This window comes from Abramis brama, assembly GCF_963993115.1.
Source record: "Abramis brama genome assembly, chromosome: 10".
Classification (NCBI taxonomy): Eukaryota; Metazoa; Chordata; class Actinopteri; order Cypriniformes; family Leuciscidae; genus Abramis; species Abramis brama.
This window is the reverse complement of record NC_139972.1, coordinates 17,478,354-17,502,900: the sequence shown is the minus strand read 5'-3', so window position 1 is coordinate 17,502,900 and position 24,547 is coordinate 17,478,354. Positions and strand designations below refer to the sequence as shown.

At 30.0% G+C, this 24,547-nt stretch overlaps 1 protein-coding gene across 2 annotated transcripts; it reads right to left on the bottom strand.

The window, feature by feature from the left end:
• Positions 1-21,063: 21,063 nt before the first annotated feature.
• On the bottom strand, positions 21,064-24,042 carry LOC311090914 (uncharacterized protein). Of its 2 annotated transcripts, XM_084126549.1 has the most exons (6): positions 23,906-24,042; positions 22,851-22,923; positions 22,605-22,753; positions 22,368-22,470; positions 22,102-22,184; positions 21,064-21,840 (listed from the first exon to the last, which is right to left on the bottom strand). In XM_084126549.1, the coding sequence occupies exons 3-6, from the start codon at positions 22,686-22,688 to the stop codon at positions 21,802-21,804; spliced, it is 309 nt and encodes a 102-aa protein (XP_083982675.1). In that variant the 5' UTR covers positions 22,689-22,753; positions 22,851-22,923; positions 23,906-24,042; the 3' UTR covers positions 21,064-21,801. The 2 variants fall into 2 exon arrangements, 1 of the variants encoding a protein (XP_083982675.1); XR_014607971.1 differs by lacking the exon at positions 22,102-22,184.
• Positions 24,043-24,547: the final 505 nt, after the last annotated feature.

Below are 24,547 nucleotides of genomic sequence, written 5' to 3'. Positions count from 1 at the left end.
GCGTGTCCTGCTCCTGCTCACCATATGCACTGCTCCTGCGCTGCTTACACTCTGCTAACGCGTGCAGTGTGAAACCGGCGTAACTCTGTGCCACCGCAAAAAAATAATGAGAATATAAATACATATATATCCGAGTCCTGATCGGGAGGTAACGTCCGATTCCGATCGAGTCTGAAAACACGTGATCGGGCCCGATTTCCGATCATGTGATCGGATCGGGACATCCCTAGTATTATTACATTGTAATAAAGGTATAATAACACAATGTATTATTACATTGTAATAAAGGTATAATTACACAATGCATTATTATACTGTAATAAATGTATAATAACACAATGTATTGTTACATTGTAATAAATGTATAATTACACAATGTATTATTATACTGTAATAAATGTATAATAACACAATGTATTATTATACTGTAATAAATGTATAATAACACAATGTATTATTATACTGTAATAAAGGTATAATAACTCAATGTATTATTATACTGTAATGTATAAATACACATTTATTATTACATTGTAATAAAGGTATAATTACACAATGTATTATTATACTGTAATAAATGTATTATAACACAATGTATTATTACATTGTAATAAAGGTATAATAACACAATGTATTATTATACTGCAATAAATATATATCAACACAATGTATTATTATACTGTAATAAAGGTATAATAACACAATGTATTATTGCACTGTTATAAAGGTATAATAGCACAATATATTACATTGTCATAAAGGTATAATAGCACAATTATTACACAGTAATAAAGGTATAAAAACACAATGTATTATTATACTGTAATAAAGGTATAATCACTCAATGTATTACACTGTAATAAATGTATAATTACACAATGTATTATTACACTGTAATAAATGTATAATTACACAATGTATTATTACACTGTAATAAAGGTATAATAACACAATGTATTATTATACTCTAATAAAGGTATAATCACTCAATGTATTATTACACTGTAATAAAGGTATAAAAACACAATGTATTATTATACTGTAATAAAGGTATAATCACTCAATGTATTATACTATAATAAATGTATAATTACACAGTGTATTATTATACTGTAATAAATGTATATCAACACAATGTATTATTATACTGTAATAAAGGTATAATAACACAATGTATTATTACATTGTAATAAAGGTATAATAACACAATGTATTATTATACTGTAATAAATGTATAATAACACAATGTATTGTTACATGGTAATAAAGGTATAATTACACAATGCATTATACTGTAATAAATGTATAATAACACAATGTATTATTACGTTGTAATAAAGGTATAAAAACAAAATATATTATTATACTGTAATAAAGGTATACTAACTCAATGTATTATTATACTGTAATAAATGTATAAATACACATTTATTATTACATTGTAATAAAGGTATAATTACACAATGTATTATTACATTGTAATAAAGGTATAATAACACAATGTATTATTATACTGTAATAAATGTATAATAACACAATGTATTGTTACATGGTAATAAAGGTATAATTACACAATGCATTATACTGTAATAAATGTATAATAACACAATGTATTATTACGTTGTAATAAAGGTATAAAAACAAAATATATTATTATACTGTAATAAAGGTATACTAACTCAATGTATTATTATACTGTAATAAATGTATAAATACACATTTATTATTACATTGTAATAAAGGTATAATTACACAATGTATTATTATACTGTAATATATAATAACACATGTATTATTACATTGTAATAAAGGTATAAAACACAATGTATTATTATACTGTAATAAAGGTATAATAACACAATGTATTATTACATTGTAATAAAGGTATAATAACACAATGTATTATTACATTGTAATAAAGGTATAATTACACAAAGTATTATTATACTGTAATAAATGTATAATAACACAATGTATTGTTACATTGTAATAAAGGTATAAAAACACAATGTATTATTATATTGTAATAAAGGTATAATAACTCAATGTATTATTATACTGTAATAAATGTATAAATACATATTTATTATTACATTGTAATAAAGGTATAATTACACAATGTATTATTATACTGTAATAAATGTATTATAACACAATGTATTATTATACTGTAATAAATGTATAAACACACATTTATTATTACATGGTAATAAAGGTATAATAACTCAATGTATTATTATACTGTAATAAATGTATAATAACACAATGTATTATTATACTGTAATAAAGGTATAATAACTCAATGTATTATTATACTTTAATAAATGTATAAATACACATTTATTATTACATTGTAATAAAGGTATAATTACACAATGTATTATACTGTAATAAATGTATAATAACACAATGTATTATTACATTGTAATAAAGGTATAAAAACACAATTTATTATTATACTGTAATAAAGGTATACTAACTCAATGTATTATTATACTGTAATAAATGTATAATAACACAATGTATTATTATACTGTAATAAAGGTATAATTACACAATGTATTATTATACTGTAATAAATGTATAATAACAATGTATTATTATACTGTAATAAAGGTATAATAACACAATATATTATTACATTGTAATAAAGGTATAATAACACAATGTATTATTACATTGTAATAAAGGTATAATAACACAATGTATTATTATACTGTAATAAATGTATAATTACACAATGTTTTATTACACTGTTATAAAGGTATAATTACACAATGTATTATTATATTGTAATAAAGGTATAATTACACAATGTATTATACTGTAATAAATGTATAATAACACAATGTATTATTAGATTGTAATAAAGGTATAAAAACACAATATATTATTATACTGTAATAAAGGTATACTAACTCAATGTATTATTATACTGTAATAAATGTATAAATACACATTTATTATTACATTGTAATAAAGGTATAATTACACAATGTATTATTATACTGTAATGTATAATAACACATGTATTATTACATTGTAATAAAGGTATAAAAACACAATGTATTACATTGTAATAAAGGTATATAACACAATGTATTATTACATTGTAATAAATGTATAATTACACAATGTTTTATTACACTGTTATAAAGGTATAATTACACAATGTATTATTACATTGTAATAAAGGTATAATTACACAATGTATTATTATACTGTAATAAAGGTATAATTACTCAATGTATTATACTGTAATAAATGTATAATAACACAATGTATTATTATACTGTAATAAATGTATAATAACACAATGTATTATTATACTGTAATAAAGGTATAATAACTCAATGTATTATTATACTGTAATAAATGTATAAATACACATTTATTATTACATTGTAATAAAGGTATAATTACACAATGTATTATTATACTGTAATAAATGTATTATAACACAATGTATTATTATACTGTAATAAATGTATAAACACACATTTATTATTACATGGTAATAAAGGTGTAATAACTCAATGTATTATTATACTGTAATAAATGTATAATAACACAATGTATTATTATACTGTAATAAAGGTATAATAACTCAATGTATTATTATACTGTAATAAATGTATATCAACACAATGTATTATTATACTGTAATAAAGGTATAATAACACAATGTATTATTACATTGTAATAAAGGTATAATAACACAATGTATTATTACATTGTAATAAAGGTATAATAACACAATGTATTATTATACTGTAATAAATGTATAATTACACAATGTTTTATTACACTGTTATAAAGGTATAATAACGCAATGTATTATTGCACTGTTATAAAGGTATAATAGCACAATATATTACATTGTCATAAAGGTATAATAGCACAATTATTACACAGTAATAAAGGTATAAAAACAATGTATTATTATACTGTAATAAAGGTATAATCACTCAATGTATTATACTATAATAAATGTATAAATACACATTTATTATTACATTGTAATAAAGGTATAATAACACAATGTATTATTATACTGTAATAAATGTATAATTACACAATGTATTATTACACTGTAATAAATGTATAATTACACAATGTATTATTACACTGTAATAAAGGTATAATAACACAATGTATTATTACATTGTAATAAAGGTATAATCACTCAATGTATTATTACACTGTAATAAAGGTATAAAAACACAATGTATTATTATACTGTAATAAAGGTATAATCACTCAATGTATTATACTATAATAAATGTATAATTACACAGTGTATTATTATACTGTAATAAATGTATATCAACACAATGTATTATTATTCTGTAATAAAGGTATAATAACACAATGTATTATTACATTGTAATAAAGGTATAATAACACAATGTATTATTACACTGTAATAAAGTTATAATAACACAATGTATTATTGCACTGTTATAAAGGTAAAATTTCACAATTTATTATTGCACTGTTATGAAGGTATAATTTCACAATGTATTATTATATTGTAATAAATGTATAATAACACAATGTATTAGTATACTGCAATAAATGTATAATAACACAATGTATTGTTACATTGTAATAAAGGTATAATTACACAATGTATTATTATACTATAATAAAGGTATAATTACACAATGTATTATTATACTGTAATAAATGTATAATAACACAATGTATTATTATACTGTAATAAATGTATAATAACTCAATGTATTATTATACCGTAATAAATGTATTATAACACAATGTATTATTATACTGTAATAAAGGTATAATAGCACAATGCATTATTACACTGTAAAAAAGGTATAATAACACAATGTATTATTACATTGTAATAAAGGTATAAAAACACAATGTATTATTACACTGTAAAAAAGGTATAATAACACAATGTATTATTACACTGTAATAAAGGTATAATAACACAATGTATTATTACATTGTAATAAAGGTATAAAAACACAATGTATTATTATACTGTAATAAAGGTATAATAACTCAATGTATTATTATACCGTAATAAATGTATTATAACACAATGTATTATTATACTGTAATAAATGTATAAACACACATGTATTATTACATTGCAATAAAGGTATAAAAACACAATGTATTATTACACTGTAAAAAAGGTATAATAACACAATGTATTATTATACTGTAATAAATGTATAATAACACAATGTATTATTACATTGAAATAAAGGTATATAAAAACACAATGTATTATACTGTAATAAATGTATAAATACACATTTATTATTACATTGTAATAAAGGTATAATTACACAATGTATTATTACACTGTAATAAAGGTATAATAACTCAATGTATTATTATACTGTAATAAATGTATAATAACACAATGTATTATTATACTGTAATAAAGTTATAATAACACAATGCATTATTACATTGTAAAAAGGTATAATAACACAATGTATTATTACACTGTAATAAATGTATAATAACACAATGTATTATTATACTGTAATAAATGTATATCAACACTATGTATTATTATACTGTAATAAAGGTATAATAACACAATGTATTATTACATTGTAATAAAGGTATAATAACAGAATGTATTATTACATTGTAATAAAGGTATAATAACACAATGTATTATTACACTGTAATAAAGGTATAATTACACAATTTATTATTGCACTGTTATAAAGGTATAATTTCACAAATTATTATTGCACTGTTATAAAGGTATAATAGCACAATTATTACACTGTAATAAAGGTATAAAAACAATGTATTATTATACTGTAATAAATGTATAAATACACAATGTATTATTATACTGTAATAAATGTATAATAACACAATGTATTATTATACTGTAATAAATGTATAATAACGCAATGTATTACATTGTAATAAAGGTATAATTACACATTTATTATTACATTGTAATGAAGGTATAATTTCACAATGTATTACATTGTCATAAAGGTATAATAGCACAATTATTACACTGTAATAAAGGTATAAAAACACAATGTATTATTATACTGTAATAAAGGTATAATAACTCAATGTATTATTATACTGTAATAAATGTATAATAACACAATGTATGATTATACTGTAATAAATGTATAAATACACATTTATTATTACATTGTAATAGAGGTATAATTACACAATGTATTATTACATTGTAATAAAGGTATAATTACACAGTGTATTATTATACTGTAATAAATGTATATCAACACAATGTATTATTATACTGTAATAAAGGTATAATAACACAATGTATTATTACATTGTAATAAAGGTATAATAACACAATGTATTATTACACTGTAATAAAGGTATAATAACACAATGTATTATTGCACTGTTATAAAGGTATAATTTCACAATGTATTATTACACTGTAATAAAGGTATAAAAACACAATGTATTATTATACTGTAATAAAGGTATAATAACACAATGTATTATTACATTGTAATAAAGGTATAATAACACAATGTATTATTACACTGTAATAAAGGTATAATAACACAATGTATTATTGCACTGTTATAAAGGTATAATAACACAATGTATTATTACACTGTAATAAAGGTATAAAACCACAATGTATTATTACACTGTAATGAAGGTATAATAACACAATGTATTATTACATTGTAATAACGGTATAATTACATAATGTATTATTATACTGTAATAAATGTATAAATACACATTTATTATTACATTGTAATAGAGGTATAATTACACAATGTATTATTACACTGTAATAAAGGAATAATTACACAATGTATTATTACATTGTAATAAAGGTATAATAACACAATGTATTATTACATTGTAATAAAGGTATAATAACACAATGTATTATTACACTGTAATAAAGGTATAATAGCACAATGTATTATTACATTGTCATAAAGGTATAATAGCACAATGTATTATTATACTGTAATAAAGGTATAATAACTCAATGTATTATTATACTGTAATAAATGTATAATAACACAATGTATTATTATACTGTAATACCGTAAAACTTCAAATAATAGCCCGGGCTTTTATTTTCCCAAATCGCCGAACTGCACCGGCTTGTATTTGAGACAGGCGTCTATATGAGACAGGCCTTTAATTTAGTGTTGAGACTTCACCCTGTGCTGCAATATACATTTAGTTTTACATTCATTTACAGAAATCAGCTGCTTGAATGAAAATTGCTGATGTTATCGGATTTTCAGGTGATATTCTCAATTCATTCAGTTAACGGACGCTCTGAGGTAAAGTGAATTCAGACTGCAGACTTAGCAACGATTGTATTTAATTGTAGAGTACAATCATAACATAGTACGGACTAATGTTGTTTTTGGCCTGTTTTAATTTTAGTTTTAGTATAGTCTTTGTGTCAAGCTGTCCTTTTAGTTTTTATTAGTTTTAGTCACGTTCATACTCTTTTTAGTCTAGTCAAGTTTTAGTCGACGAAAACTGATGACATTTTAGTCTAGTTTTAGTCAATGAAAATTGTATTTTAGTCTCTTTTTAGTAATGTATTGTATTATACTGTAATAAATGTATAAATACACATTTATTATTACATTGTAATAAAGGTATAATGACACAATGTATTATTATACTGTAATAAATAATAACACATGTATTATTATATTGTAATAAAGGTATAAAACACAATGTATTATACTGTAATAAAGGTATACTAACTCAATGTATTATTATACTGTAATAAATGTATAAATACACATTTATTATTACATTGTAATAAAGCTATAATTACACAATGTATTATACTGTAATAAAGGTATAATAACTCAATGTATTATTATACTGTAATTAATGTATAAATACACATTTATTATTACATTGTAATAAAAGTATAATTACACGATGTATTATTATACTGTAATATCAAATCAAATCAAATCAAGTATATACTTTTCACAATACAGATTGTATCAAAGCAGCTTTACAGTATTAAATTAAAATAAAATAATACAACAAGGTTTGTTTCTAGTGGAATTTATTGATTGATAGAATAAAATTAAATATCCCCAAAATATCCCCAACTGAGCAAGCCAAAGGCAACAGTGGCAAGGAACCGAAAAAAACTCCATCAGGTGACCTAATGGAGAAAAAAAACAACCTTGGGAGAACCCAGGCTCAGTCGGGGCCAGTTCTCCTCTGGCATTTATGAACTAGAGGCCGGATTGTAGTTTGAACTGTAAGATTAACAATATTATATGAATGCCTGGCTGAAAAGATGCGTCTTTAATCTAGTTTTAAACTGGGAGAGCGAGTCCGAGCAACGAACAGTATCAGGAAGACTATTCCAGAGTTTCGGAGCCAAATGTGAAAATGCTCTCCCTCCTTTGGTTAATAGATGTATAATAACACAATGTATTATTATACTGTAATAAAGGTATAATAACACAATGTATTATTATACTGTAATAAATGTATATCAACACAATGTATTATTATACTGTAATAAAGGTATAATAACACAATGTATTATTACACTGTTATAAAGGTATAATTTCACAATGTATTATGGCACTGTTATAAAGGTATAATAACGCAATGTATTATTGCACTGTTATAAAGGTATAATAGCACAATATATTACATTGTCATAAAGGTATAATAGCACAATTATTACACAGTAATAAAGGTATAAAAACAATGTATTATTATACTGTAATAAAGGTATAATCACTCAATGTATTATACTATAATAAATGTATAAATACACATTTATTATTACATTGTAATAAAGGTATAATAACACAATGTATTATTATACTGTAATAAATGTATAATTACACAATGTATTATTACACTGTAATAAATGTATAATTACACAATGTATTATTACACTGTAATAAAGGTATAATAACACAATGTATTATTACATTGTAATAAAGGTATAATCACTCAATGTATTATTACACTGTAATAAAGGTATAAAAACACAATGTATTATTATACTGTAATAAAGGTATAATCACTCAATGTATTATACTATAATAAATGTATAATTACACAGTGTATTATTATACTGTAATAAATGTATATCAACACAATGTATTATTATTCTGTAATAAAGGTATAATAACACAATGTATTATTACATTGTAATAAAGGTATAATAACACAATGTATTATTACACTGTAATAAAGTTATAATAACACAATGTATTATTGCACTGTTATAAAGGTAAAATTTCACAATTTATTATTGCACTGTTATGAAGGTATAATTTCACAATGTATTATTATATTGTAATAAATGTATAATAACACAATGTATTAGTATACTGCAATAAATGTATAATAACACAATGTATTGTTACATTGTAATAAAGGTATAATTACACAATGTATTATTATACTATAATAAAGGTATAATTACACAATGTATTATTATACTGTAATAAATGTATAATAACACAATGTATTATTATACTGTAATAAATGTATAATAACTCAATGTATTATTATACCGTAATAAATGTATTATAACACAATGTATTATTATACTGTAATAAAGGTATAATAGCACAATGCATTATTACACTGTAAAAAAGGTATAATAACACAATGTATTATTACATTGTAATAAAGGTATAAAAACACAATGTATTATTACACTGTAAAAAAGGTATAATAACACAATGTATTATTACACTGTAATAAAGGTATAATAACACAATGTATTATTACATTGTAATAAAGGTATAAAAACACAATGTATTATTATACTGTAATAAAGGTATAATAACTCAATGTATTATTATACCGTAATAAATGTATTATAACACAATGTATTATTATACTGTAATAAATGTATAAACACACATGTATTATTACATTGCAATAAAGGTATAAAAACACAATGTATTATTACACTGTAAAAAAGGTATAATAACACAATGTATTATTATACTGTAATAAATGTATAATAACACAATGTATTATTACATTGAAATAAAGGTATATAAAAACACAATGTATTATACTGTAATAAATGTATAAATACACATTTATTATTACATTGTAATAAAGGTATAATTACACAATGTATTATTACACTGTAATAAAGGTATAATAACTCAATGTATTATTATACTGTAATAAATGTATAATAACACAATGTATTATTATACTGTAATAAAGTTATAATAACACAATGCATTATTACATTGTAAAAAGGTATAATAACACAATGTATTATTACACTGTAATAAATGTATAATAACACAATGTATTATTATACTGTAATAAATGTATATCAACACTATGTATTATTATACTGTAATAAAGGTATAATAACACAATGTATTATTACATTGTAATAAAGGTATAATAACAGAATGTATTATTACATTGTAATAAAGGTATAATAACACAATGTATTATTACACTGTAATAAAGGTATAATTACACAATTTATTATTGCACTGTTATAAAGGTATAATTTCACAAATTATTATTGCACTGTTATAAAGGTATAATAGCACAATTATTACACTGTAATAAAGGTATAAAAACAATGTATTATTATACTGTAATAAATGTATAAATACACAATGTATTATTATACTGTAATAAATGTATAATAACACAATGTATTATTATACTGTAATAAATGTATAATAACGCAATGTATTACATTGTAATAAAGGTATAATTACACATTTATTATTACATTGTAATGAAGGTATAATTTCACAATGTATTACATTGTCATAAAGGTATAATAGCACAATTATTACACTGTAATAAAGGTATAAAAACACAATGTATTATTATACTGTAATAAAGGTATAATAACTCAATGTATTATTATACTGTAATAAATGTATAATAACACAATGTATGATTATACTGTAATAAATGTATAAATACACATTTATTATTACATTGTAATAGAGGTATAATTACACAATGTATTATTACATTGTAATAAAGGTATAATTACACAGTGTATTATTATACTGTAATAAATGTATATCAACACAATGTATTATTATACTGTAATAAAGGTATAATAACACAATGTATTATTACATTGTAATAAAGGTATAATAACACAATGTATTATTACACTGTAATAAAGGTATAATAACACAATGTATTATTGCACTGTTATAAAGGTATAATTTCACAATGTATTATTACACTGTAATAAAGGTATAAAAACACAATGTATTATTATACTGTAATAAAGGTATAATAACACAATGTATTATTACATTGTAATAAAGGTATAATAACACAATGTATTATTACACTGTAATAAAGGTATAATAACACAATGTATTATTGCACTGTTATAAAGGTATAATAACACAATGTATTATTACACTGTAATAAAGGTATAAAACCACAATGTATTATTACACTGTAATGAAGGTATAATAACACAATGTATTATTACATTGTAATAACGGTATAATTACATAATGTATTATTATACTGTAATAAATGTATAAATACACATTTATTATTACATTGTAATAGAGGTATAATTACACAATGTATTATTACACTGTAATAAAGGAATAATTACACAATGTATTATTACATTGTAATAAAGGTATAATAACACAATGTATTATTACATTGTAATAAAGGTATAATAACACAATGTATTATTACACTGTAATAAAGGTATAATAGCACAATGTATTATTACATTGTCATAAAGGTATAATAGCACAATGTATTATTATACTGTAATAAAGGTATAATAACTCAATGTATTATTATACTGTAATAAATGTATAATAACACAATGTATTATTATACTGTAATACCGTAAAACTTCAAATAATAGCCCGGGCTTTTATTTTCCCAAATCGCCGAACTGCACCGGCTTGTATTTGAGACAGGCGTCTATATGAGACAGGCCTTTAATTTAGTGTTGAGACTTCACCCTGTGCTGCAATATACATTTAGTTTTACATTCATTTACAGAAATCAGCTGCTTGAATGAAAATTGCTGATGTTATCGGATTTTCAGGTGATATTCTCAATTCATTCAGTTAACGGACGCTCTGAGGTAAAGTGAATTCAGACTGCAGACTTAGCAACGATTGTATTTAATTGTAGAGTACAATCATAACATAGTACGGACTAATGTTGTTTTTGGCCTGTTTTAATTTTAGTTTTAGTATAGTCTTTGTGTCAAGCTGTCCTTTTAGTTTTTATTAGTTTTAGTCACGTTCATACTCTTTTTAGTCTAGTCAAGTTTTAGTCGACGAAAACTGATGACATTTTAGTCTAGTTTTAGTCAATGAAAATTGTATTTTAGTCTCTTTTTAGTAATGTATTGTATTATACTGTAATAAATGTATAAATACACATTTATTATTACATTGTAATAAAGGTATAATGACACAATGTATTATTATACTGTAATAAATAATAACACATGTATTATTATATTGTAATAAAGGTATAAAACACAATGTATTATACTGTAATAAAGGTATACTAACTCAATGTATTATTATACTGTAATAAATGTATAAATACACATTTATTATTACATTGTAATAAAGCTATAATTACACAATGTATTATACTGTAATAAAGGTATAATAACTCAATGTATTATTATACTGTAATTAATGTATAAATACACATTTATTATTACATTGTAATAAAAGTATAATTACACGATGTATTATTATACTGTAATATCAAATCAAATCAAATCAAGTATATACTTTTCACAATACAGATTGTATCAAAGCAGCTTTACAGTATTAAATTAAAATAAAATAATACAACAAGGTTTGTTTCTAGTGGAATTTATTGATTGATAGAATAAAATTAAATATCCCCAAAATATCCCCAACTGAGCAAGCCAAAGGCAACAGTGGCAAGGAACCGAAAAAAACTCCATCAGGTGACCTAATGGAGAAAAAAAACAACCTTGGGAGAACCCAGGCTCAGTCGGGGCCAGTTCTCCTCTGGCATTTATGAACTAGAGGCCGGATTGTAGTTTGAACTGTAAGATTAACAATATTATATGAATGCCTGGCTGAAAAGATGCGTCTTTAATCTAGTTTTAAACTGGGAGAGCGAGTCCGAGCAACGAACAGTATCAGGAAGACTATTCCAGAGTTTCGGAGCCAAATGTGAAAATGCTCTCCCTCCTTTGGTTAATAGATGTATAATAACACAATGTATTATTATACTGTAATAAAGGTATAATAACACAATGTATTATTATACTGTAATAAATGTATATCAACACAATGTATTATTATACTGTAATAAAGGTATAATAACACAATGTATTATTACACTGTTATAAAGGTATAATTTCACAATGTATTATGGCACTGTGATAAAGGTATAATAGCACAATTATTACAATAAAGGTATAATTACACAATGTATTATTACATTGTCATAAAGGTATAATAGCACAATGCATTATTACACTGTAATAAACGTATAATTTCACAATGTATTATTACATTGTAATAAATGTATAATAACACAATGTATTATTACACTGTAATAAAGGTATAATAACACAATGTATTATTACACTGTAATAAAGGTATAATAACACAATGTATTATTATACTGTAATAAATGTATAAATACACATTTATTATTACATTGTAATAAAGGTATAATTTCACAATTACATTGTAATAAAGGTATAATTACACAATGTATTATTACACTGTAATAAAAGTATAATAACTAGGGCTGTCAAAGTTAGCGTATTAACGGCACTAATTTTTTTAACAGGCGATTAACGCAGCGCGTATTTTCTGTTTGACCTGTGGCCCAACCCCTAGTTGGAGAAATGGAGATACACAGTGTTGCCAACTTAGCGACATTGCAGACCCCTTTAGCCATTTTTTTCCCTTCAACAAAGCGCCCAAACCTTATTTAGTTTCTGAGAATCTACCGGTACCGCCGGTACTGCTCTCAGCACGCACGCGCACCTCTCGCTCTCTCTCTCTCGCTCGCTCTCTCTCTCTCTGCGTCTCGCGTGGAGGAGCAGCGCTTTAATTCAGTTAAACACAGATATTATGTTGCTTCTCTAATTTTACAAGTATAGCCGAAATCAGAGCACAGATATTGTCTTTATCTTATGTGTATTTGATTTCACCAGACGATGGCTCGATTATCAGAATTTTTGTGCAGATTAACTTAACATCTTGGAAAGGGAGAGCTGGTTATGTCTTAATGGGTTGCGTTTCAGTCACCATTTCAAATTCATTCCGTTGTTTGACAACAGAAAGAGTAAAATATACCAATGAAAACAGTTTTATTGAGAATTTAGCTTCATCAAAATGGGCACAGAGAGAGACAAACTACAATGTAATAATAAATGCTAAATGTAGTACATTTTGCATTTTCAGAAGAGCTGCCCTGTCATGCAAAAATCTAAACATGTTTGTGTTAGTAAATTGCTCAGTGCAAAGAAAGAGAAGTAATGGGAACCTGGTATTTCTTTGTTCTTTCTACATGTGTCTAATAGACATGAATAAGTTCTTTGAAAAACATCTATGACCTTTGAAACATGTCTTGTCTTCATGCTCTGTGTTGACTATGGTTTCAATAATAAACATACATTTGCATAAAGCATTCATATTTATCCATGCCCACGTTGATAACCGCATGCTGTCCACTCAAGTGGACATCTGAAGATCTCTTTGAAAAATGTGTAAAAAAATAAAATAAAAATCAATTCTTGTTTTTCATGCCCTAAGAGCAATAAAAACACATAGGAAAAAAATCCTGACTGAGGTTATCATAATTCATGCATGAAAGGGTTAAAAAAGTTTGATTGTAATCCTGAGGTACTGTACTACATTCCCCATGTTGTCATTATTATGTGACCTACCAGCATCCGCTTTACCGCCATTCATAAATCCTCTCCAGTGGCCTCTTGGGGTAGTAAAGTGGCTGTTTAACCATTTATTCATCAGTATTAGTCATATTCTTACAATTTACGTGTATGTTAAGTAAAGTGAGACTGTACTTGTGTGTGTGCTAGCCGTTTTTGTGAAATTAATTTGCTTGTTTTTTTTAAATCAAATTTATTTTAATATATAGATATTAATGACCATATGGGTCCCATGTAGAGGTCTGCACGGGACTGTTTTTTAAGTCCCGCTCCCGCTGGGGTTATATCCCGCACCCACCCGTTCCCGCTATATATACACTATTTGTTCACCCGCTGTCTGCTTAGAATAATTTTCTTCCCGACCCGACCATCCCTCTTAATATAGATCTCCCAGAATTTCACATGTACATTTTCACAGAGAAAATAAAAATGTAGTCTGCACAAACATTTTTTTATTATTATTTCATTCGCCTTGTCAATATACAAAATTTAATATTTTGCTGCAGACAGTAGGGGAAAAAATGTCGCAGCGAAAAAAAAAAGAAGTGTAGGCTATTATTTTTATTCGTATTATCAAAATTCGTAACATTTTGCTGTCAACACAGGAAAAGTGTCAGAGAAAGAAAGAAAATATGACATGTCATTAAGCAAAATATGTAGGCCTTAACCGAACAATATGTAGGGCAGACTGTAGCCTATACCGGGTGGTCGAAGATTAAGATTAGGTAAAGCGAAGATGTGCTGTTCTGAAAGAACGTCGGCGTTGGGAACGTGATATTGAATGACCGACCGCTCCCGTTCAAATTACACCAGAGTTACCGACCGCTACCGTTTTTTTGTCGGAAATTTAATCCCGCGGCGCAAAATATCTGGTCGGGTCCCGCGGGTGCCGCGGGACAGCCGCGGGAATGCAGACCTCTAGTCCCATGGCCAAACCAGTTGAGAACCACTGCATTACTGTTACGAACTGCTCCGAGACACAAAGGTTGAGATCCAAATGCAGCTTTAATTAAGGGGCAATCCAGACACGTAATCCAATATACAGGCAATAGGTCAAAACACAAAAAACAAACAAACAAACAAACAAAACAGGCAGGGGTCAGAGGCAAAATCCATGGAACAGGCAAAAAAATCCAAAAACCAAGAGACATGAAACCAGGGGAAACGCTCGGAAATGCAGTGCAACAACATACAAAACTTTGCAGTGAGTGAATGAGTGAACATGGTATAAAAAAGCTGAGACTAACATGAGACACAGGCGAATGCAATCAGTGATGATGAGTCCGGGCAGTGAGTTATGGGTAATGTAGTTTGTGAGGGAGTGATAATAGTCTGGTGTGGAGTGCCCTCTGGTGGCTCTCAAGGGCACTCCAGCTGGTGACCGTTACAATTGACCCTTCGCAGGGAGCTTGATTGACAGGTGATCTGACCAATCATACTTCGCCATCCGCCATTTTGTCCGACAAAGCAGTCAGGAGAGTTAGTAGATTAACATAGGAGGATTTGAACTTGAAAAACGGAGTGTACTGACGCCTTTCTGTGGTTAAAACAACATTCCTTTTTGTGTTTGTTCATGTTTATTTGAGGCTATAAATTAACTAGAAGGAAGAGATGATCGGTTCACGAGCAGCTTTAACTGATGCTCTACAGCGATCTGTCACGGCACATTAAAGAGCAACAAAACGGTATTTATTGTTAAAATTTCTTTTTAAAAATGACCAAATTTGAAAGGTGAGACTTTGTTTAATATGTTTAATATCAAACGTAACCGAAAAGTAACCTGCTCTGTCCTGTCTGTCAGCGTGTTGTCAGTCTCCTCTCTACTCCGCGATGTATTTTTCACTGCATGAGAACATGGTGTGGCATGAGAACGGCGTAGCTTGTCGGACATAGCGACAGTAACTAAGGGGGGCGGGTCTTTGCGAACGGTCAATTACACCCCATTTCCAGAAAAGTTTAGACATTTTTGTAAAGAAGAGTTTTTCAATGTTTTCACTGACCAGCATAAAACATAATTGTATTTGATTTTGATGGCTGCAACACACTACAAACAAAGTTGCGACAGAGACAAAATAAATGAAAAGATTATAGATTATCCAAGTTAAGTTATCCTTATGGCATTATATGAGAAACCATCATGCTACTGTGTTAAATATAGCCACATGTGCTCTGATGTACTTTGGAAAACCGTTTTCACTTAACACAGTCTAACAGTTAAGAAATGCAGCTCAAATCTCTGTTACGCAAGGAGAAAGCTATACATCTGTTCAATGCAGATGCTGCTGCATCTCTGGGCTCGAGCTCATCTCAGATGGTCTAAAACACAGTGGAAATGTGTGCTGTGGTCAGATGAGTCCATGTCAGATGAGCTTGTTTTTGGAAAAAACATACATTGCGTTCTCAGTCCCAAAGATGAAAGGGACCATCCAGACTTTCATCTGCAACGTGTCCAAAAGCAAACATCTGTCATGGCATGGGGGTGCATCAGTGCAAACGGCATGGGTAACTTGCATATGTGTAGAGATACCACTGACATGGAAGCATATATTTGGATTTTACAGAGACATAAACTGTCATCAGGATGGTATCTTTTCTTGGAAGCAAGAACATGCCAGGACTCATTCTGCACGTGCTACAACAAAGTGGTTTCGAGACACTCTACACCACAGAGTGGATGTGCCTGACTGCCTGCCTCCAATCCAGATCTGCCTCTTATTGAAAATGTATGGCCCATAATCAAAAGAAAAATTAGACAACGATGATCACGGACTGTTGAGCAGCTGTCTTGTAACAAGCGAGATTGGGTAAAAATGTCACTTATAAAACTACATCAGGTAGTATCCTCAATTCCCAAATAATTAAAAGGAAAGGTGATGTGACACAGTGGTGAACATGCCTTTTTGTAGTGTGTTGCAGTCAGCAAAATCTAAATTTGTTTATATTTAAAAAGTACAATTAAGTTGGTCAGTGAAAACATTGGAAACATTTTCTTTGTACATTTGTCAGTTAAATAAAGTTTCAAGGGTAACACTTTATAATAACTGCACACTATTAATCATTAGTAAACAGTTAATTCATCATTTATAAAGCATTAATAGACATTAATTAGCAGTTTATAAATACAACTATAAATGCTTTATTCAAGATTTATAAGCATATCTATAATGTGTTTAATAATTGTATTTTCATACTTTATTAATGATCAATTTATCAATTGTAAATGATACAAACCAGTTATTTAAGAGTTGTCAGTGGTTCATAAGATCAAATATAAAGTGTAAGTAAATGATTAATAAACTATTTAAATGTACATTCATACATCCTATTATTCAGACATACAATAATAGTTACTTAGTGTGTTAATAAATACTTTATTAACATGTATTTATACTGTAATTCATGGTTAATTCTGATGGTTATAAAGCATTTAGTAGTGGTCAGTTAACTATTTTTGAGAGCTCATCTAAAGTGAGGACTATTTATGCCTTGTAAAGCATTTACAAAGGAGATTTAAAGACCCAGTTACTGTCAGGCTTCTGGGTGGATGAAGTAGGAGGCGAACACGAAGATGCAGAATCCAAGGTTTTAATTCTCAATAATCACAAATACAAAGAACAGGGAGCGTGTGCTCAGAATATAGATAGAACCTAACATAAACAAACAAACATTGACGACAAGTGATGAGTGCACAGAAGGAACTAAAATACACAGACAGATGAACACAAGACAGGTGATGCTGATGATGACGAACAGGTGGGTAATGAAGGGAGTGAGTTCAGGTGTGGAAACAAGGAGGATTCTGGGAACTGTAGTGAAGACGAAGACAGACGATGACAGATGGTGAATGTGACATTACTCCCCCCTCCCGTAAGGCGTGTCCCGCGCCAAAGGCAGCATACGGGAGGGGGGGTGGGCATCCTGGAGTCCGTGACGGGAAGGTGGAACCGGTTCAGAAGTACGGACTCCAGGATGGTGGCAGGACAGACAGAGGAGGTGATCAGGACGGTGCAGACAGAACAGGGGACCTTGGTGGTGCAGGCTGAGCAGGGGACCTTGGTGGTGCAGGCTGAGCAGGGGACCAAGGTGAAGCAGGCTGATCAGGGGACCATGGCGGTGCGGACCCTTCGGGTGGCCAAGGCAGTGCGGACCCTTCGGGTGGCCAAGGCGGTGCGGACCCTTCGGGTGGCCATGGCGGGGACGACTGATAGCCCCCCCCAAAAAATTCCTTTGGGGAAATATCAGGTTTTAACACTGGACTGGAAGAGGCAGGGGGCGAAAGCGGCTCTGGGCAGGACAGGACCAGTGATGAAGGCGGCTCTGGATTGGACAGGACCAGCGGCGAAGAGGGCTCTAAGCTGGACTGGACCAGCGGCGAAGAGGGCTCTGAGCTGAATGGAACCAGTGGCGAAGAGGGCTCTGAGCTGGAATGGACCGGCGGCGAAGAGGGCTCTGAGCTGGATGGGACCAGCGGCGAAGAGGGCTCTGAGCTGGACTGGACCAGCGGCGAAGAGGGCTCTGAGCTGGATGGGACCAGTGGCGAAGAGGGCTCTGAGCTGGACTGGACCAGCGGCGAAGAGGGCTCTGAGCTGGATGGGACCAGTGGCGAAGAGGGCTCTGTGCTGGGCAACGTTGAGGGCTCTGTGCTGGGCAGCGTTGAGGGCTCCTTGCTGGGCAGCGTTGAGGGCTCTGTGCTGGGCAGCGTTGAGGGCTCTGTGCTGGGCAGATCCAGCGATGAGGGCTCGGTGCTTGGCAGATCCAGCGATGAGGGCTCGGTGCTGGGCAGATCCAGCGATGAGGGCTCGGTGCTGGGCAGATCCAGCGATGAGGGCTCGGTGCTGGGCAGATCCAGCGATGAGGGCTGTGTGCTGGGCAGATCCAGCGATGAGGGCTGTGTGCTGGGCAGATCCAGCGATGAGGGCTTTGTGCTGGGCAGATCCAGCGAAGAGGGCTTTGTGCTGGACGGGACCAGCGGTGAAGACTTTGTGCCGGCAGGCATGACGCTCGCTGTCACAGGCACGGCGGGCATGACGCTCACAGTCACTGGGGCAGCGGGCACGACGCATACTGCTTTGGTCTCAGCAGATTTGGCGTGAAGTGCGGACTCGGCTGGACTGGCGTGAAGTGCAGGCTCGGCTGGACTGGCATGAAGTGCCGGATCGCTAGTGCTGGTGACTGAATTCCGGATGATGATGGGTGGCGTGGTGAAGATGGCTGGTGTGTGTGGTTGAGTGGTGATGTCATCTTCAGCCTCACCAACGGTGAGGGCTGACCCACTCAACCACAACACATGATCAAGATAACTGGCGAAGGTTCCTGGAAAAGCTGCTGCTGGGGCTTGCTGGTGCAGATGATCGTCTAATCCCAACCAAAAGACAGATTTTAGGACCTCATCTGACCAGCTTACCCCAGCAGAGAGTTCCAGGAAAACGGTGATGTAATTCTCAACAGAAAGTCCATCTTGAAAAGTGGTGAGTAATGAGTGAGCTGGGTAAACCGGGGTGATAATGATTCCCATGCTGACTCCTCTTTTAGGTCGGTCAATCTGTCAGGCTTCTGGGTGGATGAAGTAGGAGGCGAACACGAAGATGCAGAATCCAAGGTTTTAATTCTCAATAATCACAAATACAAAGAACAGGGAGCGTGTGCTCAGAATATAGATAGAACCTAACATAAACAAACAAACATTGACCGACAAGTGATGAGTGCACAGAAGGAACTAAAATACACAGACAGATGAACACAAGACAGGTGATGCTGATGATGATGATGACGAACAGGTGCACTGTAAAAATTTTTAAGCCAGTACAACAAAAAAAATCTTAGTACTAATTTCCTTCAGCTTTTTCTTGTTTACTCAACTTTTGTAAATAACAGTTAGACTGACTGAAATTAAGTTGTAAGTCTTACAATTTTTTTTTTATTGGGTTAACTTAAGATTGTTAGTTTTCTGGAGAGGTGCAACTATTTTTTAACAAACCTTTTTAAGTTGAGCCAATTAAAAAAAAATTGTCTGAATGTCTGAAGTTGAGTGAACAAAAAAATCCTAAAGGAAATTGGTACTAAGTAATAATATGTTAAGACTGGAAACTACAATAACTTTGCCCAAGTCAAAAACTGAAAACAGTGAGTCAATGTTAACAAAACATTTATTCAGAAGCATGTTGAAGGCAAATAAAAATGTCATTTCAATTAGCTGTCATCATGACAAGAATTTTCTTTTTTTATTCAAAGGAATATATTACCCCAAAATCATAATTATTTACTTTTTTCTGTCTCAAACTCATAGGACTTATTTTCTTCTGTGCAAGACACAAAGACATGCAGCTGTAATTTGTATTTTCTGAAGTAATACAGTTTTGGGAGAAACAATAAACTAACAATTCTTTTTAAATCTTGATATCCGATTGTATTCAGAAGACATGGATTAAATCATATGTGTTACATTTATATAAAACATGGCTTACATTTATATCTTTATGTTCTAGAGAAGAAATGAAGCCATTAAAAGACTATGCACTAAATAAGAGTACAAACTGGAACAAATAAATGCTCAATCTTACAATTATCCATATGGATTGCAGCTACTTGAACAATAATTTTTTGAAGGACCGGACTCTTGCTGAGCACTTTAAGTCAAGACCAATAAACAATTTTTAATTTAGTCAAAAGTGTATTTTATGTATTTTAATTGTTTAGGACAGTTCACATTGAGGGTATAAATCAAGCCAAAGATGAGAGTAACAGCTGTGGCAAAGTTCTTGCACATTATCTAGCCCAATCTGCTCTTATAGTACTACAGAGAGGCACCTTATAATTGGGTTGGAGTGGAACAGTTGCAACATCATCTTCAACGATAGTTAAGATCCTCATCTTCTCCCCTTGTGAATGTCTTCTGGCTCTGTGTCCTGCAGTAGAAAATAAATTGACATAACTTTTTTTTATTTTGAATTACGTTACACCACAGAGTGACCCTAAACATGTGCTCATGTACCTTCACTTGAAAAGTAAAGGTGGTCATGTTTTTAAGCTTGTTCAAATTCAGCCATAGAACTAAAACTGATAAACAGAATACATCTCCCAATTTCCTGCACCTGTGCTGTTAGATGCCATGCAGTATTAAAGGGATAGTTTACCCAAAAATGAAAATTAGCCCATGATTTACTCACCCTCAAGTCTGCCACTATATCACTGCCCTTATAAAGCTTGGAAGAGCCAGGAATCGTTTTAATATAACTCCAAATGTATTTGTCTGAAAGAAGAATGCCATATACACCTAATGACTTCAGGGTGAGTAAATCATGGGCTAATTTTCATTTTTGGGTGAACTATTCCTTTAATATAGTTACACGTGGCACAACGTCATGGGGATCTGGTGAACAGGTGAAATTATATCAAGTGTGAGTGTATATGCTGGTGACACACATCTTCTTACCAGGCAAGTCTTCAGGATGTTTCCTGACTTTTCCCTCATAAACAAAGGTAGAGCTCTGAGAGTTGTAGCCTTTCTTTGACCAAGCACATTGTAGTTTCTGTGTCTGAAAGACAGAAAACAAATATGGAACAAGCTATGCATGTTATATCCAAAGAGAAGCATGGGAATTACCTTGAAAAGGAGATGGCAAAATTCAGCCTTTAACCAGAGAGATATGACCACATGCAAAATAATTACCTGATGATTAAGTTGGTCTAGGAGGATCTTCATCTCATCGTATACGCTCCACCACTTGTTTTGTACAATTAGATGTGTATTCATCTAACTAAGAGAAAAAGGTGCTCTTCTGATTAGTTTGTGTAAACCTGTAATACTCAGCACAGACCCTGAAAAAAAAAAAAAAAAAACATTGTTAAAACAGTAAGAATTAAGTGTAGGCCTACACGTTAATTCAGTTCTACTAACTAAAAATGATAAACTCACCTGATCTTTCAAAAACAAAGGCCACTGTTTTAGCACATCAGAGGTTCTTGTTGCTGTACTGATGTTCTTTAGTCTAAAAGGGACAAATACAACATAACAAAGATTCATATTAAACTAAAAAAAACAGTTACAGTAGGTTAATTTACATATAGTAAAAATACTACAGAAATGGAATAATCAAATGTGAAAAAAAAAAAATTCATTTTTTCCTTAAAAATACAAAAGTTATTAAAGAGCAGTGAGCGATTTTGTCTTTCATTGATTAACAGGAAGGACACTGACAGCGGCAGATAACATATTTTCACTTTAAACATTATTTAATATACAAAGCAAACATGCGTATTTTTAACATAACATTTGTTTTGCATATATAGGCCTATATTTTTTCCCCTCTAAATTGTATTATATTGAATTATATTGCACTACTGTAGAATGCCTGAGCCTCAACCTAAGCATGTACAAATTGTCACTGACATTTGTATATAGGCCTATATAACAAATAAACTTGAAATTGAATTTAAATCGAATAGACTACTGTCACTTTAAGAGCTATTGCACAGATTTAATACTGAAACATCTGGATTTTACAACATTGTTTGTTCACTTAAGACATAGCCGACTGTATTTACATGAATACTACACACACAGTGGGTTTTTTTAAAATAATTGTGTGTAACGTTATTTCACTATTAATTAGCAATAAGCCGTGAAAGATAACTGAATTCGCACTCACATTCTGTCTGAGATAAACAGCTCTCTTCTGTCTCAATCAGCGCAAGCACCAGATTTGAGTCTTTTTTAACGACTTACTGCGCTTAACATTTTAAACTTCGTGCACGTTCTTGTCTTTTCTCATTCAAGCATGTTTCCTCACTTTAACGTTAGTCTAGGTGTCAATAGTTAAGTAAATTAACCATGTGCTACGCGGATAATCTCTAACAATAGACACTTATCGTCTCCACAGAAAATATCTTTTAACATAATACTATATTTTACCAACATATGTCTGCAATCAATGTAGCTTATTTTCATTCATAAAGCAAAATAAAACTTACCTCAGAGATGAATCCAGTCCCTTCGATAGCGTGGTTGAAGGAGGAAACCCCGTGTAACGTACATAGAGACAGACTGCGCTTGCGCGATGGTGGGAAGTTAAACGTTCCAGCACAGAAATCAAAACATTAAGTTTTCTCAACTTATTTTTTTGTGTTCATTGGACAAATAGTAGTAAACATGCAGTTAAATAGTTTTTATAAGTTAACTCAACATTGCGCTCAAACATTTGCCCACTCAACTTATAATCTTAAGGTGAGTAAACAATTTGCAAGTTGGATTTTTTACAGTGTGGGTAATGAAGGGAGTGAGTTCAGGTGTGGAAACAAGGAGGATTCTGGGAACTGTAGTGAAGACGAAGACAGACGATGACAGATGGTGAATGTGACAGTTACCTTCTAAACAGAAAAAGGAAACAAACACAACACAGTGATACAGAACATAGAAATATTTAAGATGTATAAATGTACATTTAAATAGTTTATTCATCATTTACTTACACTTTCTAAGTGATCTTATGAACCACAGACAATTGATCATTAATAAAGTATGAAAATACAATTATTAAACACATTATATGCTTATAAAGAATAAATATAATAAGAATAAAGCATTTATAGCTGTATCTGTGAACTGCTTATTAA